The sequence below is a fragment of the Gorilla gorilla genome, chromosome 19 (genome assembly GCF_029281585.2).
Source record: "Gorilla gorilla gorilla isolate KB3781 chromosome 19, NHGRI_mGorGor1-v2.1_pri, whole genome shotgun sequence".
In the NCBI taxonomy this organism is placed as follows: domain Eukaryota; kingdom Metazoa; phylum Chordata; class Mammalia; order Primates; family Hominidae; genus Gorilla; species Gorilla gorilla.
The window spans coordinates 100997225-101024241 of record NC_073243.2 but is presented as its reverse complement, the minus strand read 5'-3'; the positions used below and the strand labels follow the sequence as shown (position 1 = coordinate 101024241).

Below are 27017 nucleotides of genomic sequence, written 5' to 3'. Positions count from 1 at the left end.
GAAAGTTATAAAGTAAACAAATTTATAGGAAAGTCTGTGTACCTGTCAATCACACTGTTACTATCTAGACTGACTCCTTATCTAATTAGACTAACTGGGATTTTAGGCAGTGGTGATTTGTTTTTTCTGCACCCAGTTCAAGCTGGTCGCTCAGCTTCCTTCAAGCCATCTAGGAGCTGGTGGGTTACAGATTAACTAGTTGGAGGGGTGGTTGTGGTTGTTCTTGTTACTGCTAGTTATTGTCTAAGCTGCAGTTTTCCTGCGTTTCATTTTTATTCTAAACATTTCTACATCTTCCACTCCATCTCTGCTTTGAGTTCACGAGGGGGAGGTGGCCTTTGGAGACAACTGAGAAGCTAAAATGCAGGTTTGCTAGAAGTCCTGCTTTAAGCCAAGCTGGAAGGATTATATAACCTGATTCAGTCACCTGGGCCTTTCCCATGGGTGCCTAATAACTGTGGATGCAGCCATGATTATAAGTATGAGGTCACTCACCTACTTAAGATAGTTCTTTTGGAAACTGTACTTAGTTATGCAATGCTCAGTATTGTTTGTTGCTCACGGAACTTTACTGCTTGATCCAGTAGCACAGTCACACATATGTGTATACTTTAAATATTTATCCCCAGGAGCCCTGATACTTTGTCATTCAAATTCTTTTAGCGAGTGCTAGTCCTTTGCCTATCAGAAAGAAGCTCACTGAATAATTCCTCTATTTTCCCCTATGGAGATGCTTTAGAAAAAAATACTCCCTTTTCTTCAACAAACATCCTTGCCAATATTCATCACCCACTCTATCTCTTTTTATCTGTTACCTCTTCCCTCTGAGGACTACACTCTGATTTTTTTAACATGCCCAAATTCCTATCTAAAGGATTTGGGGAGTCATGCCCTACAAACCATAAATTCTCATCAGATGGGTTTATTTAATCCTATATATCGTGATTTACTTTCCAATTTGACTCTGGCATAACATTATGTGACAAAGAAGAAAGTCAAAATATTTTACCCCAAAACATATTTCTTTGCCATATTTTGAAATGGTCCTGCAGAGCTGTCCTTTGTGAGGGAAAATTTGCATCTGTAAAGAATCTCTGCTACCATAACTAGATCTTTTTATTGCAGGCCCTCCCCATCCTGAAGAGATTAACTGAGAGTCTAGCACCCTTTAAAGGTCTGAATAGGAAACATTTGTCATCTATTGTCTCTAAGGGCAGCCATTATAAGACTTCAAAAGAACCTTGGTCTCCACAATCTTTTATCTTTTTTTTTTTTTTCAGATGGGGTCTCGCTCTGTCACCAGGCTGGAGTGCAGTGGTGTGATCTTGGCTTACTGCAACCTCCATCTCCTGGGTTTAAGAGATTCTCCTGCCTCAGCCTCCCAAGTAGCTGGGACTACAGGTGCATGCCACCATACCCAGATAATTTTTGTATTTTTAGTAGAGATGGGGTTCCACCATGTTGGCCAGGATGGTCTCAATCTCTTGACCTCGTTATCCACCCACTTCGGCCTCCCAAAGTGCTGGGATTACAGGCATGCGCCACCGCGCCCAGCCTTCCACAATCTTTTATCTTAACCTGAACATTTCCTTTCCATTGATCCCAGGCCTTTAGACAAACTCAATCAATTGTCAACTAGAAAATGTTTAAATTTACCTACAGCCCCCCCTCACTCCCTCCTCCCCCACCCTGACTCCTGCCATCCCCAACCACCCCCTGCACTTTGAGTTGTTCCACCTTTCTGGACCAAACCAATGTATTTGATTGATGTCTCACGCCTCTCTAAACTGTATAAAACCAAGTGCACCCTGACCACTTTGGGCACATATTCTGAAGACCTCCTGAGGGCTGTGTCATGAGCCATGGTCACTCATATTTGGCTCAGAATAAATCTCTTCAAATATTCTACAGAGTTTGACTTCATTGACAACTCCAAGACCAACACTGAGACTCAGTGAGAGTGAAATACAATTGCAATCGTGTTCTGATGGGCTAAGCAAGCTGTCACAGAAGAAGGCGATGCTAATGCCAGAAAGTGGTCTCAGGTCAATTTAGGAATATTCAAGGCAGACCACAGAATTACTCCTTGGGTCTCCCACTGTCTATGTTTCCTTAGTTCAGCAGATTAGCAATCTGACCAAAAAGCAAGACCAAACGTTTGATCTTCAAGGGGACTGATTAGCTCCTCCCAGTGCCCGATGCAGCCATACGCCAACCCCAGAGTTATTCTGCACACAACATATGCTGTCAGTCAGGGCCTGGGGAAGGGACAAGAGGGAAGAGCTTATGAAAAATCCTGTTGCCATGATTCAAAAGCAATTCAAAGCAAACACTGCTTCACATCCCCTCTATATATCAAAGAGAACACATTTTAAAAATCGTTCAGGTATTGGTATAAGGTAGAGGAGAGTATAAGCAGAGAATAGTGTTTAAGAAGTGATACGTAGCTTTAATTCAAGAAAAGTAGTTCACCAAAATGCAGTGGTAATACTCTAGCATTTTTGGAGAATGGTCAAGGCAGGGTTATAGCTCTAAGTATTAAATTACATATTTTCTGTTTATTTTTCTTCTCCTTTGCTTGCTCACTGAAATGCTGAAGAAATTCTTTCCTTACTCAGCCCACACCTAAACAGAGACACAGCTTCAAAGAAACCATGGGCCAAAGCGCAAGAGGGAATAACCGGATGCTGCCTGAAGGATCAGGTTCTTAGGTCCCAGAGGTTAGCCAAGACTGGAGCTGGGAAAAGGTGCTGCCAGGAAAAGCAGCACCTCCAACCCTGTGGTCTAACCACCTTGGTCACGTGTAGGCATCCTGAATGGTGAGAAACTTAGACACCTTGAGTGGGGCAGGAAACCCTGCCCTCATTGAAGAATTGAGAGACTCCCTGGAGCCTTCCCAGACCCCTCTACAATTGTCAGTGTTATATTTGCATTTTAATGTTTACAATGAGCTCTTTAAACCCATCCTCTTGATTAAATTGGTCTTCAAACATAAGGGGCTTTATTAAGTGGAAAGGTAGAGACTTTTGCTGAACTGAAGAGGCTCATGATGTCTTCATCAAAGTGTGTGTTGTGAAAGATTATATTAAAATAATACCCACTCGATATTCCTACTCTCTCTCTATATAGTATTTGCAACAATTTAAGCTGGTTTTGACTCTAGGGATCAATGACATTAGTGGCAATGTTGGCTGAAGTTGGCTATTCCATTAGAAGCAACTATCCATTACATAAATAATATTTGGATCAGCAATTTCTGGAACAAATTTTTTTGTCTTTTCTAATCAGAGAAATGGGGTATCTCAGAGGAAAAATACTCTTAAGTTTAAACTTTAATAATTATAAAATATTTCCAAATTGGAAGAACACAGTTTTCCAAAAGATTAGCAGGCAATTTTTATTTATGATGGATCTTACAGACTCAACTCAGTAGTTCTCAACCTTGGCAAACTTCAGCATCCCTCAGGGAGCCTTGAAACAAGTACTCATATCTAGGCGGCTCTGGGTCAGGCTCAGGTGATTCCACTGTGCATCCAACTTTAAGAATGGTGTTCTTTAGAAAGGACTTTTTGTCTGCTTTGGTTTGCAGAGTAAAAATAAAGCATGTAGTTCTATTTTTATAAGTTTGTGGTGGTGGTGTGTTCAAGTTAAGGAAAGAGAGTAGAGGGTAAGTAGGTCTCAGTTATAAAAGATGCTCTGGTATAGGTTATAATGGCAAACTGATTTAAATTACTTAGGAAATCTATGTATGACAATAAAAATTTGGTTTATAAAACCACAATATTATGACTTCAACCTATTATGCATTACAACACAACTTAATAAGAATCTACTAGGACAGGGGCGGTGGCTCACGCCTGTAATCCCAGCACTTTGGGAGGCCAAGGCGGGCGGATCACGAGGTCAGGAGATCGAGACCATCCTGGCTAACACGGTGAAACCCCGTCTCTATTTAAAAATGCAAAAAAATTATCCGGGCGTGGTGGCGGGCGCCTGTAGTCCCAGCTATGTGGGGGGCTGGGGCAGGAGAATGGCGTGAACCTGGGAGGCGAAGCTTGCAGTGAGCTGAGATCGCACCACTGCACTCCAGCCTGGGCGACAGAGCGAGACTCCGTCCCAAAAACAAAAACAACAAGAAAAAAATAAGAATCTGCTAGACGACAGAACAGATCCATTCTGGGGGTTATAGTAGCAAAGAAGGAAGACACTGTCCATGTCCGTGTTCCCACAGAGCTCATATTCTAGCAGAACAGTAACTACGCAACGTGTATCTTCATCACAACATTAATACAATGCTAGGCATATTGGGGCTTTCAAAAGAAGCACAAAAAGTAAAAGTAAAAATAGAGAAAGGTGTTGTTCTTGTTCCTAAAGAGTGATCAGGTTAGATGAGGAGATGACACTACTCTACTTGAGTCATCATGAACTTATGGTGTTGTACACAGCATTCCTTAAATTCCTTAAGTGCCAAACTCGGGGGGTATACAGATTAACACAAAGAAGTGTAAATAGGGCAAAAATAAATCTAGAGCACTCACAGAAGCTTGTAAAAAGGGTAGGGCCTGAATTTGTCTTGGAAGATGGGTTAGGAGTAGATAGAAAAGGAGGCGAAAGAGCCATCAGGGTGGGGAAATGGCTGCCATGAGCCATCTAAGTGAGTTATAATGAAAATGTTATCCGTAGGGACAGAGGAGAGAGTGTCCAACTGGAAAGGAGGCTGTGAACTCAGAAATGGTACATATTGAGGATGGATAGAGACAGTGGATGTAAAATTACACAAGGCCTGAAAAATACAGGTAGTACAATGATCCAAAAAGCTGGCAGCTGAGCTTCACAGCAGACAGGGAAACAAACGAGAGAGAGACAGACAGACAGACAGACAGAGAGACAGAGAGAGAGAGAGAGAGAAGAGACAGAGAGACAGAGAAACAGATCTTATATGGCTCAGAAAACTGGTAACTGGGCAATAGTATACGGAGTATAGAGAAATCTTTGGAATCTACAGGTGCTCAACTTCTGAGCCTAATGGTAGATTAAATACTGATCATGCTCTTGAAACATTTGCACTCAGTGGTAAACTGAATTTAACTGGGCTGCAACTGGGCTGAATTCAACTAAAGCCCAGATATAGTTAAAGCATGCATTAGATTGTCTCAGCCCTCTATCTTAGCAACCCCATAGATGAAATGAGGTGCTTTTTAGGAGGAAAGAATTACCAACTTCAGTCTATTCAAATCTTTCAACATAAAACGTCCGGCATACAATAACAAATCACAAGACTTGCAAAGAAGTAAGACAATATGACTGAAAATTAAGAGAAAATAAAGTTATCATAGGCAAATCCACAATAATATAGATGTTAGAATATGTAGATAAGGACTTTATCTGTGATATATTTGTTAAATTATCTAGTGAGATAATGGACAACATGCATGAAAAAAATTGGTTAAATTCAGCAGAGAAATGGAAACTATAAGACATAACCAAATTGAAATTCTAGAATTGGAAAATACAATATCAGACAGGAAGGATTTATATAATGGCCTTTATAAAGGATTGAAAATAGCACATGGAAGGACCAGTGAGTTTAAAGATAGATTACTAGAAATTATCAAAACTAAAGCACAAAGTGAAAAAGAACAATAAAAAAATCTTAAACTGAAGATCTAAGACCTACCTACAGGACAATATTATGTAGTGTAATATACATGTAATTGAATTCCCAGAAGGACAGGAAAGTGAGATGGGGTAGAGGAAATATAATAATCAATAATGACCAAGCATCTTGAAAGCAGGTAGTATAAAAATACATACTCAGGGAACAACAGTAACAACTGACTTCTCATCAAAAGCAATGGAAACCATAAGACAACAGAATAATATCTTTGAAGTGCTGAAAAAAAATTATTCTCAGAATTCTAAGGAGAGGTATCCTTTGTGGATGGAGGCAACTAAAGACATTTTCAAAATGACACAAAGCTGAGAGAATTTATCTTCATCAGACTTGCACTATAAAAAGTGCTAAAGGAGTTTCTTCAGGCAGAAGGGAAATTATCTGAGATTTATACAAGTTTATTGCAGGAAGAAATGAAGAGGACCTGAAATAAAATGGAGGAGAGGTCTTAGATATAGTGTGTATATGGAGAGGGAAGAGGAGGAGTGCGTAGGGGAGGGGAGGGAGGAGGAAGGGAGGAGAGGGGAGAGGAGAGGGGGAGAGGACAAAAAGGCCCAGGACACAGCAGTGACGTAAAGTGGAGAAGAAAAGGCCAAAGAGGGGAGAAAAATGGAGAAGGAAAAGAGTAGGAAGAACACTAGGAAAGTTTTATCTTAGGAACAAAGATACGTGAATATGCCAAATGCTGCCGGAAGGTTCCAGCAAGTTTGGAAGAGAGACATATCTACTGCACTAAGAAGCACAAAGGCTCTTGGGGGCCTCAATAAAAATTTTTACTAAGAAAAACATCAGGGCTGGGCACAGTGGCTCATGCCTGTAATCCCAGCACTCTGGGAGGTTGAGGCGGGCCGATGGCTTAAGGCCGGGAGTTCAAGACCAGTCTGGCCAGCTTGGCAACACCTTGTCTCTACTATGAATACAAAAATTAGTTGGGCATGGTGGCGTCTGCACCTGTAATCCCAGACACCCAGGTGCCCGAGGCATGAGAATCGCTTGAACCTCGGAGACTGAGGTTGTAGTGAGCTGAGATTGTACCACTGTACTCCTGAGTGACAGAGCCTGAGTGACAAAGTGAGACCCTGTCTTCAAAATTTTTTTTTTCAAAAAACGAAAAAAAAAAAATGAGGCAGCAGAGTTCACTTTGTGTCATTCACATCAGGAAACACTGACTAGTCTGTAACTGGAGTACCTTGCAAAGGTAAGCGTGGCAGCAGTGATGTGGGAGGGGGGAGTGCAGACTGGGTAAGAAGGGACGGAGGGCAGGAACCCCCATAGAGTGCGCGTGTGTCCTGGGCTTGTCATGCTATGGGCTGAAACTGAAAAGTAAAATGCTGAGGGGTAGTAAAGAGAACTCAAGAAACTCCTTGGCAAAGTATCAAGAAGATAACACACTTGGTTTACTCACTTGGGATAAAGAAAAGGAAGAAAAGAAAACAAGAAAAGTTTCTGTTCATTTCTATCACTGGGAAAAGAAGGCCAAGTGAAAACTGGGGTTTATGTTCGAATCTGAGGAAGAAAGGAGATGGTGACTGGAAAATTAAACCTAGTGAGTTTCTAACATTTTAAGAGGAATGAGGTCACTCCCATAGACACTGGGGGTATTAATCCGTGGAGGTAATAGTAAATTAAAATGTAATACCACCAGTTTCCATTTCATCACTATAACTTTCCTTTCTGACCAATAAATTAAACTGTTCAAGTCTCAAGGTGAGGACCACAGGGATTTGTATCTTTTGATCTCTCTTGAGCACTGAATAACCTCTAATGTTAATGTTGCAATCTTAGTGAGCCTTAATTGAAAGTAACACACTGCACATTAACATATATGTGCATCAGCCCAGGCTATACTGCCTGAAGTTCAGTTGCCTACAGCAAATGATAAGAAACATACACTCACTTTGGGATTGAAGGCTATTATATGCTTAGGAAATAAGCCACTCTATGCTTCAAATCCATTCATTTTACCTGATATTGCTTAAGTACATTATAATACAAGAAATTGAATAGGAAAATTTTGTTTTAACTTTAAAAAACCAAGTTTCCCAAATGGACAGTATATTGTTACGAACTTTCTGGTTATGAGAGAAACAATGTCCGAATTTCAACTAATTTTCTTGAATGAACTTTCAGGACATTTTCATGAGGAGCTGTTGGGAATTGCTTGATTCTCTCACTCAATGTCCCTTTGACTGGAGTCTGGCAGGATGAACAACACGAGCTTTTTTCTTCTTCAGGCAATTGGTTTAGGAGCAGAATCTGTTGTTGCTGCTCATGCCAGGTCACAGACCAGCATCCCATATCCGGCCTCAGGCTGCCCAGACACTGGGACACTGGCGGGGCTGCATCTCCAGGCTTCTGTCTCCTTCCTGGTCCCCTGGTGTATGCCTGGGGGCTTGTGGTGCCCTTCCTGCTAGGCTGGCTGTCCCCTCCCTGCTGTCTGCCTCCTTCTCTTCTAACTGCCTTATGCCCCCAAGGGCAGCACCACTGGCCCATCTGATTGATGGCACCAGCCTGGAGCCTTCCTTTTAGCTGAAACCCAATTACAGCTGTCCTTGCCTGCTCTGTAATTTTTTGAGATCCAGTATAATAAATATAATCAAACATCAGCCAGGATGGTTTAAAAAGAATTCATCTTTAAACGTTTAAACTCGTTTCTAATCCATTAATTTTTAGTATTCAAGAGTAAAAATAATAATTTCTTTCCACCTGATTGAGACTTTTGTTTTTAACAAGGAGAGAAGATAGCAGTCCACACACAGAAGGGAATACAATGTAAAAACATTATCCTGCAAACGTCTATTTTCTGTTTTTATATTCTCAAGATTTGGCTGTGGTATTTGAGGAGAGCCATTTCATTTCTCATGCATCCTCTTTTCTAAAGCTTTTCTTCGGAAACTGTTTGGCCAGGCATAAAATGAACACCTAAACAGTCCAAATAAAGTTAGGTCGGCTCTCCGTCTCTTGCTCTCTTTCTTTGAGGTCTCTAAGCCTTTGGGCAGAAGTCCTGAATTTGAATCAACTGGAAATGTTTCAGTTTTGTCTTTTTCCCCACACGGAGTATCTCCAAGGGACAAATCATTAATTCTTATTTAATAAAATAATGATTGGCTCTTCAATTTATTTATAACTTCCCTTTTAAGGAATTCTTATCTTCCTGACCCAGCTGCCAAAATTCCCCAAAAGGTGTCCCAAGTTAATTAACAAAGAACCCATGGCTTCACCGAAAAGGGAGGCAGCATTCATGAAATTAGGTTCTGGGGTTTAGGAGATGGGAGCTGTAACATAGGCACCTAATCTGAAGATACAAAGTTCCAGCCAAGGTACAGAGCTTGCCTTCTGTCTAAAATGTGGCTTGTGAAATCAAGTTATTAAAACAAACCAGCAGAGAGTGCTCCAACAAATCACTTTGTCTAAGAAATAAGGTTTCTTTTTAAAATACTAATTAAAATTGCAAGTGTTCTAATAAAAACGACATCTGTCTGGGTCTGAAGAAACATATTTTGAAAAGCAGAGAAGATATGTCTCTAAAATTTCCTCAGATCAACGTAATAAAGTGAACTTACATATTTCCAGTACTAAAAACAGCATGTTGCCTTCCTGGGTTGCACTGGAGTTTCCACAGCCTTCTATCTTTCCCTGGGCGGAGGTGGGATTCGTCAGGGCCAAGAACACAAGTAAAGAAGGTGCCTACAGTGCCACGTGATCAGTGACCCTCAAGAGGGCTGTTTCTCAGAATGGAGCACCCATATCCCAGAACGTTCTGTCACGTGCCAGCCATTAGCATGAGACGCAAAAATAAGAAAACACATGGGTATCTATTTTAACTGATAGGACTCTAAATGTTTCTTAGAGCCCTCTGTTTCTCAGTTTCGCCAGCAGACAGTGGGGGTGCAATGTGATACTCTGAGCATGGAGAGGATACTGACTCAGGTGCGTTTCAATCCTAGACTGTGGAATTTAGACGAACTTTGAGGAATGATGTCCTGAGTATCATTTGTAACCATTTGTCATGGAAGTGGAGACACAGCTGCAGGGATCTGTTCATTCCCCAGTTCATGCTCTCATCATTGAGGGTTTGGTTAAAAATGTATCTCAAAGCTTCCATGAAGAGCAGTATTTCCAGGTTTAGAATTCCTAGATTCCATTATAAAGCTTTATATGTAACATTCAGAACAGTATTGATATAATGAAGATTTTCCCTGTTCTCACCACCCCTCACTCCAGTTCTCCAAAGGAAAAAACATTTCTCACTAAGTAAAGACCTGGCATGGAGGAAGGAGTATTGTAATTCTATGGGCATCACCGTTTTCTTTATTCAGTCTTTATTTTCACTCAAAGACAGAACATTTTTATGTCGTCCTTTAAATATCACCAGGAATCTTTGTCTGGAAACAGTCTTTACAATGTGCAGATCAAATCTATTATTTGAATATTTAAAACATTGTGGTAAGTAAAGGAAGCTTTAAAGGATGGCCCTAATTTCCCCTGCCCACCCCCCACCTCCTTAACCCCCAGAATGAACGAAAAGGATGATCTAAAGATCCATGTAGGGAAAGGAATAGCAATGATTTTTACTACTTAAAAAATAATAAACTCCCAGGCAAGAAACCATCCTTATTTTGTTCCTGATTTTGTTCACGTGGGAAAACATGAGTTGTGTAATGCTCACTACACAGGGGGGCGCTGTGTAGCGCCCTTCCCTTCCATCTCGGCTGGTGGATGCCTGTGTTTGAGAAGCAGCAGATTCCCCCTAGGAAATGGCCCTATTCTGACCCCAGAGAAAGTCAGATCCCGTCTTGTGCTCCTTTTGAGGTTGGAATGGGGAGAGAAGGCATTGGCTGGACAGAAGCTCAGCTAGTTGGTAAAGTGAAAAGAAAGCCCAACGTGAAAAGTGGATTATAGAATAGGAACATATGGGAGTGTCAGTCAAAGGAAGATTCTTACACATCCTCCCCAATGTGGTGAAGCAGCCATCCAAATGGGAGCAGAATGTAGGGAAACAGTCCTGCAAAGCACAGAAGGATGAGGCCAAAGGATGACGGCAAACTGGGAAAGGGCCAGGCTCATGACACAGAGGATAGGTCCTTCTCTTCAGCCTCAGGAGGGTGCAGAGAGCTAGGAGGATGCTTGCAGCATCCCAGCCCTGGTTCACCTGCTGGAAACTGTGGCAAGTTGCCACCACCCGGGGCAGCCAGGGGAGGGGCTCTGTGAGCTCCGCCAGTACCCGCAGGGATGCGGTGGCCCCGCCAACAGGAACCTTTGGCAGTGATTGAATCACACACAGAAAGCATTACTATTTCCTTTCCAATCTCAAGCCTCTTCCACAGTGGCAGCAGAATGAGTTTGATTAGAGTCTGGATTTGAGAGAGCATCTAAGCTTTATTTCTTTCCTCTGTTCTCTGGACACTGTAGAAAGAGACAGACACAGACATCCCCCTACCCCTTCCTCTCTCTATTTGGATTCCCCAAACCTCCTCCAGATCTGCTCTTTGAATAAATACGCTGTGTTATTTATCCACCAGTTAATTCACTCAGCAACTACATACCGAGTGCTTGTTATGAGCATAGCAAAGTGCTAGACACTGTCAGACATAAAAGTAAATACATCACCTGATGCCCGCTTATTATTTCATTTGGGGAAGACATATGCTTACACAAAAAACATAAGAGACAATGTGAGGATAAAATTACACAATGGAAATCTAAAATAAGTGAGAAGGTTTCTTATCAAATAGGTGCTGCCCACTTCAGCTCTGGGTGCAGGGAGTAGCCTTTATCAGGAAAGGTCACTGCAAGGTGGGCTTTGAATGGTGGTGGCAGGTAGTAAATGCAAGCTCATGTTATGCTTTAAATGTTTGGTTTGAGTTTGTTTTGTTGGCATAGAGGATGGGATTTGCCTAAAATAAGTGTCTGCCATCTACATCAGGAACTGTCCATGTGCCGAAATGGGTGGCATTTTGCTAAACTTTCTGTTGAAGCAATACAATATTGTTTGCTCTTTTCACTGATGCTAATTATTACCATTCCTTTTTTAAACCTTCCATACTCAGAAGGATAATTAACATTTTTTGAAGGTTGCAAAGAAATGTATGGATGTGCATTAACCTCGGCTACTATTCCATGCCAGTAGGAAGAACACAAAGATCTATCTACAGCATACTTATTGCTGTTTCCCAGAGACACACACATAACTATGGAAACAACCCAAATGGAAAGCCAAGGGAGAGGCAAAGCGTGTTTCATTCTGCTAGTGCTACTGTATGATTCTCATTAGACCTCATGGGATAGGGTGATTATTGTTCAATAGCCTATTTAGAGTTTCCCCGATAATGGAGTCTAAGAAAGATGAATGATTCCTTAGCTGCAATTGTGGAGTCTGCTTCCCCCAACCTCTCATTAAAAGAATGATCTACGAAGAATTCTATTTTAAACTGAAAATCCAGAACCAATGATGGAAAAGAACGGGATTCTTTCTGAAATCCTGAGTGTCTGCATGCATCTAGTAAATTTATGGAGAAAACAAACTGGCTGTTTGATTCTTGGCTTTTTTAATAGAAAACCCCCCTTTTTAAGTTAATGTTTTATTTAATTTCCTTAATGTTTTGCTGACTTGGAGGTCATTTTAAGATGATGACAAGCAGGAAATATTTGGTTCAGTCATTTTTTTTCTGGCAAATATTTATTAAGTCCCTACTACAGATTGGGCATTGTTCTAGGTACATGGGATATGCCAGCAAGGAAATAAGAGAACTCTCTGCTCTTAATAGGCTTACCTGACAGTGGGGAAAGATGGAAAAAAAACAAGATGAATAAGTAATACATTATATATTAGAAGGTAATTGGGGCTGTGGAGAAAATTAAGCAGGGAAAGGAGCTGAGGGTAAGATTTTAAGTATGGTGGCCTGAAAAGCTTCTCTGGGAAAGACGTGAGTGAGGTGAGGACTGAGCTGCATGAATGCCAAGAGGAAGAGACTCCAGGAAGCAGCAAGTTCAAATTCCCTGAGGCAGGATCTCAGAGCATGTAATATAGGAATCACAGTCAACCAGTGGCCTCAGAAAATTTATTAATTTCCAGAGGACTAGGTGGGGTTGGAGAGGTCATAGGGAGCTTCCACATCTGCCCTGCAAAGACTTGATTTTACACTGAGATGAGGAGGGTTTGGTGTGAAGGAGTGACGTGCTCTGACTAAGGTTTCAACAGGATAACTCTGGTTGCCACTGCAATAGGAGACCATCTAGGGTGAAGGAAGCACAGGGAGACTAGGTAAGGGGCTGCTCAGGAATAAGCCAGGAGAGGGATGATGAGAGTTTTGGACCAGAGAAAAAGCAATGAAGATGAAGAGAAGTGTTAAAGTCTGCGAAAATTCAGAAGGACAACCAGATTTGTTGATAGATTAGGTATGAGGTGGAATGCATATGAGTCAAAGAAGACGCCAAGGTGTCTGTCCCAGGTCTCTGCAAGAATAACTGGTCATTTTCTGGGGGAATACTGTGGAAGGGTCAGGTCTGGGAGAGACCTTGGTTGTGGACATGCTATATTTGAGACACTCATAAGACATCCAGTGGAGAGGATGAGCAGACAGTTGGACACAGGATCTGAGGTTCATGCTGGAGATACCTGTTTGGAGTCACCAGAATACAGATGATCTTCAATGCCATGAAACCATATGATGTCACCCTAGCCTTCTGTGAGAGGTGATAGAGAGGAGAGGAGGTCCAAGATTAACCTTTCATTGTTCTTCATTCAAAGTCACTGCAGCTTTCTTCTGTGTATAAAGTTCTGTATAGCATTTTCCTACAAAAACCACTTGGGTACAGTATTTAAAGTAAAATAGTTAGCAAAAGTCGCATTTCCTCTCTCTTAAATACAATCCAATGTTGTTCTTGTCAAATTCTGCTATTCTCAGTCAAGAAAAAAAAATATTGATTTCATAAAGCCTGTGACTTAGATATTTTCCCTTCTACTTTTAAATGACTGGCTTCATTTCCCATCTGGTGACATCTGATAGTAAAGGTTTCGTTGAACACAGGCAGTAGAGTGGTCTAAATATTCCTGTCTCCGAGAGAAGACTAGATAACTGGCTTTTGAGAAAGAAGAGATGCCTAGGAGCTGTCAAACCAATCAACAGTTCACTATTTTGTTATATTTTAATCCACCAAAAGAAAAAAACACACACACAAACACACAATACCAAGTAGTTAGTATCCAGGCAGTAGACTGATTAGCTATTGATTTTTTTCTCCATTTTTCAGAGAAGGGATAGGATTTTATTGGGAATCCCAGTGCTGTCCTGTCTGAAACAACTGTGTAACGAAAAAAAAAAAAAAAGAGTATATGGGAAGAGTACCTTGACCTTTGGAGCTAACGACCTACTTTAGATATACCAAATCTACACAATTCACAGATAACCCTTAAATTAAATGCAAACTAAGTGTAAATAGCAAGTTGCAAGCTTATTTCCCGCTGTATAATGTATTACAAGTATGGTGAATCTGTTAGACACAGATTTGCAGCCTGGCCTTGCAGTGAATAAATAAATGGCTGAAGAGCTGCAAATATTATGGTTTTTCTTGGAGGATATGATGGCTATTGTGAAATGGCAGGAGAAAAAGTGGCTGCTTCCCAGGTCATAAAAGGCTTAATATACCACTATCTGTAATTTGGATAGGGGAAAAAGAACCATGTAACTATAAAAACATTTTGTCTGCAATTTGGAGGCACACTTGGTCTTCCAGTTGTCCCAGGGATGGAATCTTGAGCTCTTTGCCTATTGTCACCTAATTTCTCCCAGTTCCCAAGATCACCTACACCCTTGCCACGGGGGTTGGTCCAGCTCCCTTCTGCTGAGCCTCTGGATGCTACCTACTGACTTCTGTTCCCTGCATTCAGGCTGCCAGATTTCATGCTGTCATTGGACTAGTGACCCTACAGAAATGATATCCCTAACACCAGATGCCTACCAGCCAGACCAATGGCCTGTGGGGACTGTGTCATCCTCTGAGAGGTTTCAGTAGATTCATCTTTCTCCAGGAGATCAATCAGCCTTGGCCTTGGCATCTTCCCACCTACAGAGGGAGGCATCAGAAGGCCTCTCTGACCTTGGCTCCCATCACTCGCCCTGCCAGGTACACAAGGTCCCTTGAAGGCCTGGAGCCCACTGGCCTGTTCCCAGTTCCCTCTCCAGGGCCTTTTCCCTGGATTCTTTTCCCCCACAAATACCTGCATGGCTTCCTGTCTCATCTCCTTTGAGTCTCTAGTGTTACTTTCCCAACCACCCCTATCTTGACCTCGCATTGAAAATCACAACTCTAAACTGGATATCCACATATGGAAGAATGAAACTAGACTTTTACATACAAAAATCAACTAAAAATGGATTCAAGACTTAAATGTAAGACCTAAACTATAAAAATTCTAGGAGAAAACATAGGGGAAAAGCTACACGACACTGGTCTGGGCAATAATGTTTTTGGATTTGACTCCAAAAGCTCATGCAACAAAATAAAAGATAGACAAATGGGATTGCATCAAACTAAAAAGCTTCTGCACAGAAAAAAAATAATGGAATGAAGAGACAACCTACAGATTGGGAGAAAATATTATTAGTAACCAAAAACATAATTATGGGTTGATATCAAAAATATATAAAGAATTCAAACAATTCAACAGCAAGAAAACAAATAACCTGATTAAAAAATGGACAAAGGATATGAATAGACATTACTTAAAAGAAGAAATACAAATGGCTAGCAGATATATAAAGAAAGGTTCAATATCACTAAGCAATGCAAATTCAAACCACAACAAGCTATCACCTCACACCTATCAGAACGGTTATTATAAAAAAGATAAAAGATAACCAGTGTTGGTGAGGATGCAGAGAAAGAGAAACCCTTGTACTTTATTAGCGGGAATGTAAATTAGTACAGCCACTACTGTACTGATTAGAAAAACTGTATATAGGTTCTACAAAAAGCTAAATATAGAATTACTGTATGATCCAGTAATCCCACTTCTGGGTATATATCCAGAGGATCTGGTATCAGTATGTCACAGAACCATTTATAACTCTCATGTTCATTCCAGCATTATTCACAATAGTTAATGTATAGAAGCAATCTAAGTGTCCATCAATGGATAAATGAATAAATAAAATACGGTATATATACACAAAGGAATACTACTCAGCCACAGAAAGGAAGGGAATCTTGTCCTTTACAACAACATGGATGAACCTGGAGGACATTATGCTAAGTGAAATGAGCCACTTACATATGTACACATACCACATGATCTCACTTAAATGTAGAATCTAAAACAAATGAATTTATAGAAGCATAGGCTGGGTGCCGATGGCTCATGCCTGTAATTCCAGCACTTTGGGAGGCCGAGGTGGGTGGATTACCTGAGGTCAGGAGTTCGAGACCATCCTGGCCAACATGGTGAGACCCCACCTCTACTAAAAAATACACAAATTAGTTGGGCATGGTGGCACGTGCCTGTAGTCCCAGCTACTCGAGAGGCTGAGGCAGGAGAATTGTTTGAACTTGGGAGGTGGAGGTTGCAGTAAGTCAAGATTATGCCACTGCACTCCAGCCTGAGCAACACATGAGACCCCGTCTCACACACACACACACACACACACACACACACACACACACACACACACAAACATGCTTTGTAGAAGCAGAGGGTAGAATGGAGGTTATGAGAGACTGAAGGTAAGAGGAATGGGGAGATGTTGGTGGAAGGGTGCAAAGTTTCACTTGAGAAGAACAGATTTTTTGAGATTTATTATGCAACAAGGTGACTACAGTTAATAATAATGTATTTTATATTTCAAAATTGCTAAGAGTAAATTTTCAAATGTTCCCACCAAAGATAAGATAATTATTTGAAGAGATGAAATGTTAATCAGCTTGATTTAATCAGTTCACATTGTATGCATTCAGGTTGAGAACCCCTTATCCAAAAATGCTTAGGACCAGACGTGTTTTCGGATTTTAGATGTTTTCGGATTTGGGAATATTGGCAGAATACATACCAGTTAAGAATACTGGTTGAGCATCTCTAATTTAAAAATTCAAAATTGGAAATGCTCATTGGAACATCATGTTGGCACTCAAAAAATTACGGATTCGGCAGCATTTCAGGATTCTGGACTTCTGGATTAGGGACCCTCAACCTGTATATCATAACATCACTTTGTGGCCCATGAATGTCTATGATTATAACTTACTAGTTTACCATTAAAGAAACACAATCCTTATGCTAAGTGAAAAAAGTCAGACACAAAGGTCATATGTTCTATGATTCCATTTATACCAAATACCCAGAATAGGAAAATCCATAGACAGAGAGCAGATTGATGGTTGCCAGGGGCTGGAGAAGGGGGATGGAGAGTGATTGCTAATGGGAACAGTGTTTGCCTTTGGGGTGATGAAAATGTTTTAAAACTTGATACAGGTGGTGATTGTACAACATTATGAATATACTAAATGCCACTAAAATGGTAGACTTTAAAGTGGTCAATTTTATGTTATGTGAATATCTCAATTAAAAAAAATTTGCAATCTCACTAATTACCCTTTACTCAGCTCCATTTTGTGATTCATTTGTTTAGTTTGCTTCTTGAACATCTCCTTCTCTTGAATGTAAATTCCACAAGGGCAGGGCTTTCTGTCTGTTTTGCTTATTGATTTAATCTCTGGGCCTAGAACAGGCCTGGAACAAAGCAGGCCATGAGTTTTGTTGAATAGACAGGTGAATGTATTCCTCTTTTGTGCCTTATTAATAAAAGATCCTCTGTATTTCTTGAATACCAAATTAAAGAGAGATAATTTCTTAAAAGAATAGGATTAAAGGGCTAGTATGGTCTCATCCAAAATAAATTTAAAATGGAGAGGGGAAGAAAAGTAATCCTATCAGAATTCCTCAGTTCACTGCATGGGAAACAAACAAACAGCCTGTCAGAGATTCAGAGGATTGAGACAACGGTATCCAGTGCTGAGCACTGAGGTTCTTTTTAATTTGCAAGGATTAGAAATGTCAACGACCATCGCATTTTCCTCTAAATTCTAAAAGATGAATCAGTGCAGTGGATTTAAATCAGAAGGACAGCAGAAAAAATGAGGCTGCTAATAAATGCACGGCTTCTGTGTAAGCACAGGCTGTGCATACGGGTTCAACCACACCTACCCCTAGAGAAAATATTTTCACTTAACACTTGAGACACTGTGAATCAGGGAGAACATACCGATGAGCTCCTTATTTCTGACGTCCAAGGCCATGTTCCGCAGCGCAGTGGCCACCGCGCACACCACACGGTCATTGTCTATTCGGAGCAGCTCCACGAGGATGGGCAGGCCTTTCTCTTTTCGGACAGCGGCTCGGATATATACTGACCACTGCAAAAACAGGGAAGGCGAAGGGCGTTAGAAACAGGAAGAAACCCTGCATGCAAATAGTACATTTGCGTTTTCAGACGGCTGCTTACAGGAGCCAAAAAGGTTGAATTACCAAGACCTAGTTGTAGAATGGGTTGAATATGTTAGACATGCATTTAAACTTTTTAACCGTATTTTTTGCCTTCAACTTGGGGACAAAGATTTCAGGGTTAATCAGTGAACCACATTAGGTTTCTTTTGTGACACTGTTTTCAGTACTTGAGGTTGAAAGCCATTTGCGTGATGTGTATACTTGATGCTTCAAGATACAGAGGTTTGGGACAAGTGGATGTGGCCAGTGACATTAAGAGAAATAAAACAAGAACCCTGAAAAAGTAGAAAATGAGAATGGGTTGTGTGGGAGTGATTTCTCAAGACAGCTTTGAATTTGGAGATGGGGCACACAGGTGAGTTGCTGAACGTGCTGTCAATAAGTCGTTTGCTGAACAATGAAGAGTCAACTAGTCAGAAATAGGCAGGGGTGGATAAATGTAAATATGACATTGAAAAGCAAGAGTGCACATGGTAAAATGTTTTTTAAAAAACATTAAGGTTAAACTGTATAATGTTCAGGGCCATAATTCAATGTCTTCTTTATAAAGTAGGACATGAAATTTGTTTTGGGTTGGTGGTCGTCAGCCTTAATGGAACACAGGTAATGCGTCATATTAAAATGTCCTTGCAATATCAGGATGATAAAGCATTCCCATTCACTTAACAGAATGCAGGCCCACATTTTCAGACATTTGTATGTATGATGTATACTCTTCTACAGTGTCCTGGAGAAGAGAGTACAATATAAAAATTCACAAATGTAAGGGTTTCACCTGTTGCAATTTCATTTTGATTTAAGAAAATTACATTCACGCAATGAGGCTGTGGATTCTGTGGTAGGGTCCTCCTGGGGACCAGTCCTTTCCCACCCAATCCCCCCACCAGGCCACCTCCACCCCCCTTCCCCCATGGGGGCAGGCACCCCAGAGCTGGCTCTCACCTGTGGCAGGCAGGGAGCCCCCTCTGGCAGTGAACGTAGGGCATATGCCATGCCTGCCACATCCTCAGCCCAGCCCTGCATGAAATATGAGATCAAAAAAACAACTTCATCCTGTCCTACATTAGAAATCACATTCACACAGTTTCTTATCACCATCAACCCACACTGTATGCTTTTGTCTCACCCCTACTTTGTACCTCAAGCTCTAGGAAGCCTTGAGGGGGTAGGGAGCAGGTAAAGCTCACTAAAGCATCTCTTGGCTGCAGTGAACTATTTGACAGCTCCACTTTCAGGGAGCAAAGAAGTGGAAGGTTAGGAAGTGTCAGACATGACAAAACATTGAGGTTTGCAAACTGCTTCTTGGGATGTGGGAATCTGGAACTGACATCCCCTCCCAGGGAGGAAGCCCTTTCTCCCGGTACAATGCCAATTTCCATTGATGCATTTAACCGACATGCTGAAACATGACTTCCTCTGGATACATCTGCCTCCCCTTCTCCTTGTGCCCTGCTGAGTCTCCAGTCCCCAGCTTGGAAAAGCCTGGAAATCTGAGCTTATGCAGCCCACTTAATCCTGGGATCTTCCCTAAAACTAAGGAGAGAAGCTAGAAAAAGGAAGAGAATGCAAATCAGGGTGTGGGGTCAACAATGACATATTGCAAAAGGAACATCAACAATAACTTGCAACATCGGGGAGATATTCTTGACCTTCTGGGAGATGGCAGGGGTATTCCTGGCAACTTAGGCAGGCTGATGCATGTGCCCTCAGCCTGGTGGGGAAGAGATGAACTGGGAAAGATGAGTTCATCTCTTCCACCATACCACTTCTTTGCAGGCCCCATGCGACTGGCTTATATATTTGAGATCTCTTCTAATTCTTGAAACTCCAGGGAGGTCAGCATTTTTATTTTATACAGGGGGAAATTTAGGCACAAAGATATTCAATAACCTGCCCACAGGACTCACCTGTGCCCTTGACTCTGGGTCCTGTTACTTCATATCTGTCTTTTTTTATGCTGCTGATATTATACCCCCTCTACCATCATCTCATCCCCTCTCCTTTAATCCTCCATGCTCAGTCTCCCAGATATGACCTAGCCTTTCCCTCCATCCTTCCAGACACAGACAGAGGAGAACCTGGCCACATCTGAAATGAGCCAAGAATAAATGGACATAACTTTGTCCTTCTTAGAAGTCCAGCTACTAGCCACACCCCCCAATGCTGGATGAAAAGGTGATTTGGTATTTGGAGAACAATGGGAATCCTCAGCTTTGCTGGGAATTGATTTGAGAGCAACAACAACAAAAAAGGCTACTCAGGACCAAAAATGTGGATGATATAGAAACACATTTTTGATATGAGAAACTGGTGAGCAGTGATGTGTTTTCCCTAAGAGAGAAAGGATAACCAGACAATAGATTTGATATTTTTATTATTGAGACATAGAAAATAGCTTTCATTTTGAAAGGTTAGTTATGTGTATGTTTGTGTGTGTATAGAAGATTTCCAATGTTATCACAGTAAATGAGACCAATTTGTCCAGATTTAGTAGGTCCAATACAAGAAGTCATGTCTAATTGGAATTTCTCGCTTGTGTCAGGAAAGGATCCCTTCTCCTTGCAGGTGATGGGACAAAGCTTTTGCACTCCTCTTCCTGGGGAGAGGCTCAGGCCATTATTTGACCCAAAGAAGTGTTGTCAGCATGGGACAGAGAAGCAGCAAACATGTATTGTCTAAGGCTAGAGGGCACAGATCCAGGTAAAAGATGGAATATATTTGAAAGAGAATTGGAACAGGGAGAAAATAATTTGCCCTCTCCCTAGTCAATACAGAGCCTCCATGCTGGGGAAAGAAAGGATGCAGTTTGGAGAGGAAGCAAGAGATGCGGCAGCACTGTGGGGGCTGCCAGCTGATCCCTGGAGTCCTCCTGGACAAGCCCCCCTCCATGGATAAGGGGGACTGAGGATGACATCCCCCTTGAAGATGGGAGAATGGAAAGTCCACAGCTTGGCTGCTCTTCTAGGATGACTGCAGTGGCTGAGCAAGACTCAGTGAAGTCTCCTGTACCATCCCAGAATGGCGGCCACAGGGCAGGAACAGTGACATGGCTTGCTGGGCTGGGGAGGGCTGGGAGGATTCGTGTAGCCCCAGTGTGGCAAGGGGTAGCAGCTGAGGGTGTTCTTGAATGGGTGGGGTGTGTAGGTTAGCTGAGGAGGAGAAACGAAGGACCCAGGGCTGCAGAGGGGTTACTTGGCCAGAAGGGAGGAGATACATCAGTGGAGCACATGATGGGAGCAGACGGTGCCTCTCTGGATTAAGGAGAGGAGGTGGTTGCATCTCAGGGTAGCTCAAAAGGGATGGAGGCAGGTGTGGGCCAAGACAGAACCCTGGACCGGAGATGGTCCAATCACCAATCACCACGTCCATGTGTGTCCTGGAGAAGAGGCTGCATAGAACAGAGTTGATTCCACACTGAGAAATGGACACCACACCCCCATCCTCTGTGCAGGACTATACCTGTAAGACCCCCAAGTTTAGCATCAACTGCAGGGGCAGGAGAGGATGAAGGTGAGGAACGTAAAATGTGGCCACGCTAGAAGCCTGACGGGACTGGGAAACAGCTGAATTTGACTGGGTTTGCCTAGAAATGTTGAGATTCACATTTCTTTCCTTTCTTGGCATCTTTGTTGGCATCAGGCAAATGAGGGCTCAGAGATGAGCCTGAAGTAAATTAACAAAGATACTTGCACACAAGTTTGTGTCCCATGAAATTCCTAGTTGTATGTATTGAGAATTTGGTAACAAGGAGAAGTCAGTATCTTTTAACCCTTTAAGGCCAGGCTGTCTCATTCTAATGTGGATTTCCAGGGATTTGACTTTTACAAATCCCAGCCCAGCTATAAATACAACTGATGGTCATAATTTTTCCAAAAAGTTCCCCCTTGCTGAAACTGAGGTGATTCTGTGAAGGCCTATTTGTTCCTGAAAGGAGATTAATACTATAATTTAACTAGCTTTTCCTCATTGAAATCCTAATAATTTGCTAAACTACAATGACAGTGTTTTCCTTTAAGTACTAAATATTCTCTTCTGAGGCTGAATCCATTATAGTGCTAAAATTCTGAATTTGTTGAATAATTCTCTATATTCTAAAAGTACTCTTGTATTAGAAGTATAGTCTGCAATTAAATGATTTTCAGTTAAATAATCATTTGTCCATTAATTTTCTTTATCAAATTAGACATATCCTCAGTTTTTCTTTTAACAAGGTAAAGTCAAATTTTAAAACCAAACTCTTCCAATGAAAAATACATACAATGAATTTGATACAAATGGCATGCGATTCCTAAATTTGTTTCTGAATTTATTTACAATACCAGGGTGTCTCATTCCCATGACAAGAGGGTAGGAAACACCTCCTGCACTGAAAAGCTTATTTAGTTAGTCTTATTTTTACCAGTAGTTTATTATAAAAACAATGCATAAAATATTAGGAAATGGCATGGCTTTTGCTGTATGCCCCAGATTGTTCTGTCTAGAATGGATTATTATTTGAATTACCAGATTCTCCCAGCTGGAAAAGAACTGTGCTTGGTTCCTGCTCTAGGATTTATGAAATAATGGGGTGGTATTAGCAGAAGGTCCTTCAAATGATGGGGTTACTCTGCAATGGATATAGAAGTCAGGTGTTGGCTCTTCACATCCAGAGTTATGTTATGGATTTACATATCTTTGTTTTCAAAATTTCAAAATCTATTTTGAAAACTGGTATCTCTAGTCAAGATGACTAGTGAAGAATTCCATTCTGTTAGTAAAGAAATAAATCAATTTAATAAGCACAAATTTTGGTTAAGGCAATGGCAACTATTGCATGTTTAGTGTTTTTTGTTGTTGTTGTTTATTTGTCTGAATTTTAAAAATGTAAGTCAAGTTAGGGCAAAGACTGAATTTTAGCCCATGTGTTTATGCAATGCTCAAAATATTAATGTACAGGCAAGATAATTTCCTGGGGGGAAAAACATTTAGATGTGTTTTTGTAGTAAGAACAAACAAAGAAGGTCAAGCTCAAGTAAAAGTGACCCAGAGAAAGCATTCACTGAAGAGATTGGAAGAAGCATACTCATTCCCCAACTCTCAAGCTATCTCAAGGATTAGTAATTTTCAATTAAAAAATTTCTTTAAAAAAGGAAACTTTCTGAACATGAAAAGGTTTTTTGTTTGTTTTTACTGTGGATGTAATCAAATATTAGAGATGTCATCCTTGTGTGCAACTGGTTATCTAGAAATGCCTTCTGGGGAACTAAATACAACCCTGCTAAATGATAGACAGTGCATGGTATGAGACTCAGGCTGCCTCAGATCTTATTCTGAGACCCCTGTGTGTCCTTAGCAACAGTGATGCATGAATACCCCATTGAGAAGGGGAAACTGACCACAGTGGAGGTCCAAAATGAAACTGCTCACACTGCTACCCTCTAAACAAGAGTGGTGGTTGAGAGGTGCAGGCTCTGAGCCACTACATTCACAGACATGGAAGATTTGGTGATATTTTTATCCAATTTAGGAAAATAAAATTAATTCAGTTGTTTCTTGTTCTAAGTTAATAGGCACTAAGTCAGAAAACTTTTCATCTACATATCTTTTTTTTTTTCTCTTTAAACATAGTGCCTCATGGGTGGAAGTGATCTGGACTTCATGTTTTTCTTTTGGAACCAGAAAACACGCCATTTTTGGAATATTAAGCAATTTCTTTCTTTTGGATATGGGGAGGGAGAAATTTGAAATTTATCTTTAGGGCACAGTTTGGAGGGGTCCTATTGATAAGCCCTTTCAGTCTTGCAACTATAAGGCAAAGTTTTTGCTGAAGTCTTAGGTAGTAAGTTAACTACAGTGCAATTATTTTTTTACTAAGATAGTGTGTTTTATTTTCTAATAGTCTAGTATAAATCAAATATATTAGCAAATTCTTCAGAAGACAGAATCTTATTTTTCTTGGATCTGGATTTAGATGACCTTACTGCAAATTATTATTGATTGCTGGTAGGGGAAGAGTTTATGAAGACATCTGTGTACTAGAGGCTAGGAGCTGAGCCCAGCCTATGAGAAGGGACATAGAGCTGTGATCTTGACTTTCATAAGAGAACATATGTTGTTATGAACTTGTGTTTTTGCTGCTGTTGTTTTTGCTTCCTGCTGGTGGATAGTGATGACAACAGCAGTCCTCTAAGTCACACATTGAAGACGGCAGAACAGCTATCAGCCTGGGTGAATTAATTCGTGGAGGGGAACTTCTGCCTTAACCTACTCTTAACTGTGACATCAGGAGAAAATAACTTATCTCGCTTGGGTATTTGCATATGTGGGGGTCTCTTTGTTATAGCAGTTAGCACTTTCCTAAATAATACTATGCTAGTGTACTAAAATAAACTCTCAATCATGGAACCCTAGCCCTAAGGCTTTAACAAGCAATGCTGGAAGTGTGCTTCCTCACCTCCGCCACTTCATTGCAAAAATAACCTCATGGATGGCCCTGTGCTGGCACATACTGCTATAGCTGCATCTGTAATGGATTTTGTAGACACTTTGTTTACATGTTTACCATATTGTAAGGGAAGAGACCGAGTCATATTCATCTATTTATCTCAATTGTCTTGTCTTTTTTGGCCCACAGTTGGAGATTTTAAACTGTTTAATTGATGAAAAAAGATGTCAGGTTGATTTACAGCATCAAATCTGATGATTTAACAACAGCATTCTGCACGGAGGGGAACTATGCAAAAAGGATCAAAGCCACTGAAATTACTAACAGGGCCAAAAAATTCTAACCACTTCCACAAAACGACTGCTAGGGTTTAAAATGGTTACACAGCTGGGCACAGTGGCTCACGCCTGTAATCCGAGCACTTTCGGAGGCCAAGGAGGGTGGATCACTTGAGGCCAGGAGTTCGAGACCAGCCTGGCCAATATAGTGAAACTCCATCTCTACTAAAAATACAAAAAATAGCTGGGCTTGGCCCAGGCTCCTGTAATACCAGCTCCTCGGGAGACTGAGGCAGGAGAATCCCTTGAACCAGGGAGGCAGAGGTTGCAGTGAGCCAAGATCCCACCACTGCACACCAGCCTGGGTGACAGAACGAAACTCTGTCTCAAAAAAAATAAATAGATAGATAGATAAAGAAATAAAACGGTTACATGCTCCTTTGGCAGCGTGTTCTAAAGCCAAACAAACCCTTCATTCTGGGGCCCCTGGTGTGGTGCTAGAACCTTTGACTCAGGGCTTATGAATACTTGTTTGTCTCCAGGACTGAAGAACAGAATACTGAGGTGGCATGTCCGGAGCCACCATAGCGCTGTGATCATGCTGTGTCAATTTCATCTAAGTTTTTATGTTAGAATTCCTCTGTGAAGTTGACTGCTCAGGTGACAGGTTAGCCCATGTCTTAAACTAGGCTGAAAATGGGTTTCATGTACAGGTAGTTTTACAAGTGCTCTCAGTGCAACTGGTGGACTAGGACTTCCCATTAGGGCAGAAGGCCCCAACCCCCGGGCCGCAGACCAGTATTGTGGCCTGTTAGGAACTGGGCCGTACAGCAGGAGGTGAGTGGTAGGTGAGTGAGCATTACCACCTGAGTTCTGCCTCCTGTCAGATCGGCAGCAGCATTCGATTCTCATAGGAGCACAAACCCTATTGTGAACTGTGCATGTGAGGGATCTAGGTTGCATGCTCCTCATGAGACTTTAATTCCTGATGATCTGAGGTGGAACAGTTTCAATCCAAAACTATTCCTCGCCCCATTGGATCCACGGAAAAATTGTCTTCCACGAAACTGGTTCCTGGTGCCAAAAATGTTGGGGACCACTGCTTTAGGGATAGGCTGTGTCTGCTAGACACCAAACTAAAAGTCAATTTAATATATGATTGAGCCCAGTAAGTTCAGCCTTTTTTTTTCTTTTTTTTTTAGTGCTTTATAGATGCTGCCTCCCTGTCTTCTCACTGGCATTGTTGCTGATAAGAAATCTGCGGTCTTCCTTATCTTGTATGGAACATGTCTTTTCTTCCTCTGGATGCTTTGAAGATTTTCTTTTTATTGCTGACTTTGAGCAGTTTGATTTTGATGCACCTTGGTTTTATTTCTTCATGTTCCTTGTGCTTGAGGTTGTTTAAGCTGCTTTGATCTGTGAGTGTATGAGTTTCATTAAATTTGGGAAATTTTCAGTCATTACTTTTTCAAAAATTTTTTCCTATTCTCTTCCTCCTTTCTCTGTTCTCTCATTAGGGTACTCCGTCTACATATAGTGGGTGCCACTTGACACCCACAGATGATCTGTACCTTTCTTTTTTCTTTCTGTGTTTCATGCTGGATAGCTTCTATTGTCTTCAAGTTCACTGATCTTTTCCTCTGCAATGTCTAAACTGCTGTTAATCACACCCCATGTATTTTTCATTTCAGACACTGCATTTCAGACTCTAGAGGTTTTATTTGAGTCTTTTATACATTTTCCATGTGTAACTTTTAAAATGTTTCGAACACATGGAATACAGTTATAATAATTGCTTATTTGATAATTTTAACATCTGTCAGTTCTGAGTTAGTTTTCATTTATTTATTTTTCTCCTTATTATGGACTGCATTTTCTATTTACTTGCAGGATAGTTTTTAGTTGTATGCCAGACATTCTCAATTTTAATTTGTTGGGTGCTGAATATTTTTGTATTCCTACGGGTATCTTAAAGCTTTGTTCTAGGATGCAGTTAATTTACTTGGAAACTTGATCCTTTTGGGTCTAATTTAAGATTTGATAGGAAAGACTAGAGCATGGTTAGTCCAGGGCTAATTATTCCTCTGTACTGAGGCAAGACCCTACTGACTATTCTCCCCAGTGGCCCATGGATTATGAGAT

The 27017-nt window shown here is 41.1% G+C and overlaps 1 protein-coding gene across 4 annotated transcripts in view; it reads right to left on the bottom strand.

Annotated features, from left to right (window-relative positions):
* CTNND2 (catenin delta 2) overlaps positions 1-27017 on the bottom strand; it is a 928369-nt gene that overhangs the window by 92488 nt on the left and 808864 nt on the right. For 3 of the 4 annotated variants that reach the window (XM_031003313.3, XM_031003314.3, XM_019013539.4), the window contains 2 exons: positions 19116-19190; positions 17932-18082 (listed from right to left, as the gene is read on the bottom strand). In XM_031003313.3, coding sequence (XP_030859173.3) covers positions 17932-18082; positions 19116-19190 — 226 coding nt within the window. The remainder of the gene's footprint in view (positions 1-17931; positions 18083-19115; positions 19191-27017) is intronic. The other variant, XM_031003315.3, reaches the window with a different exon arrangement.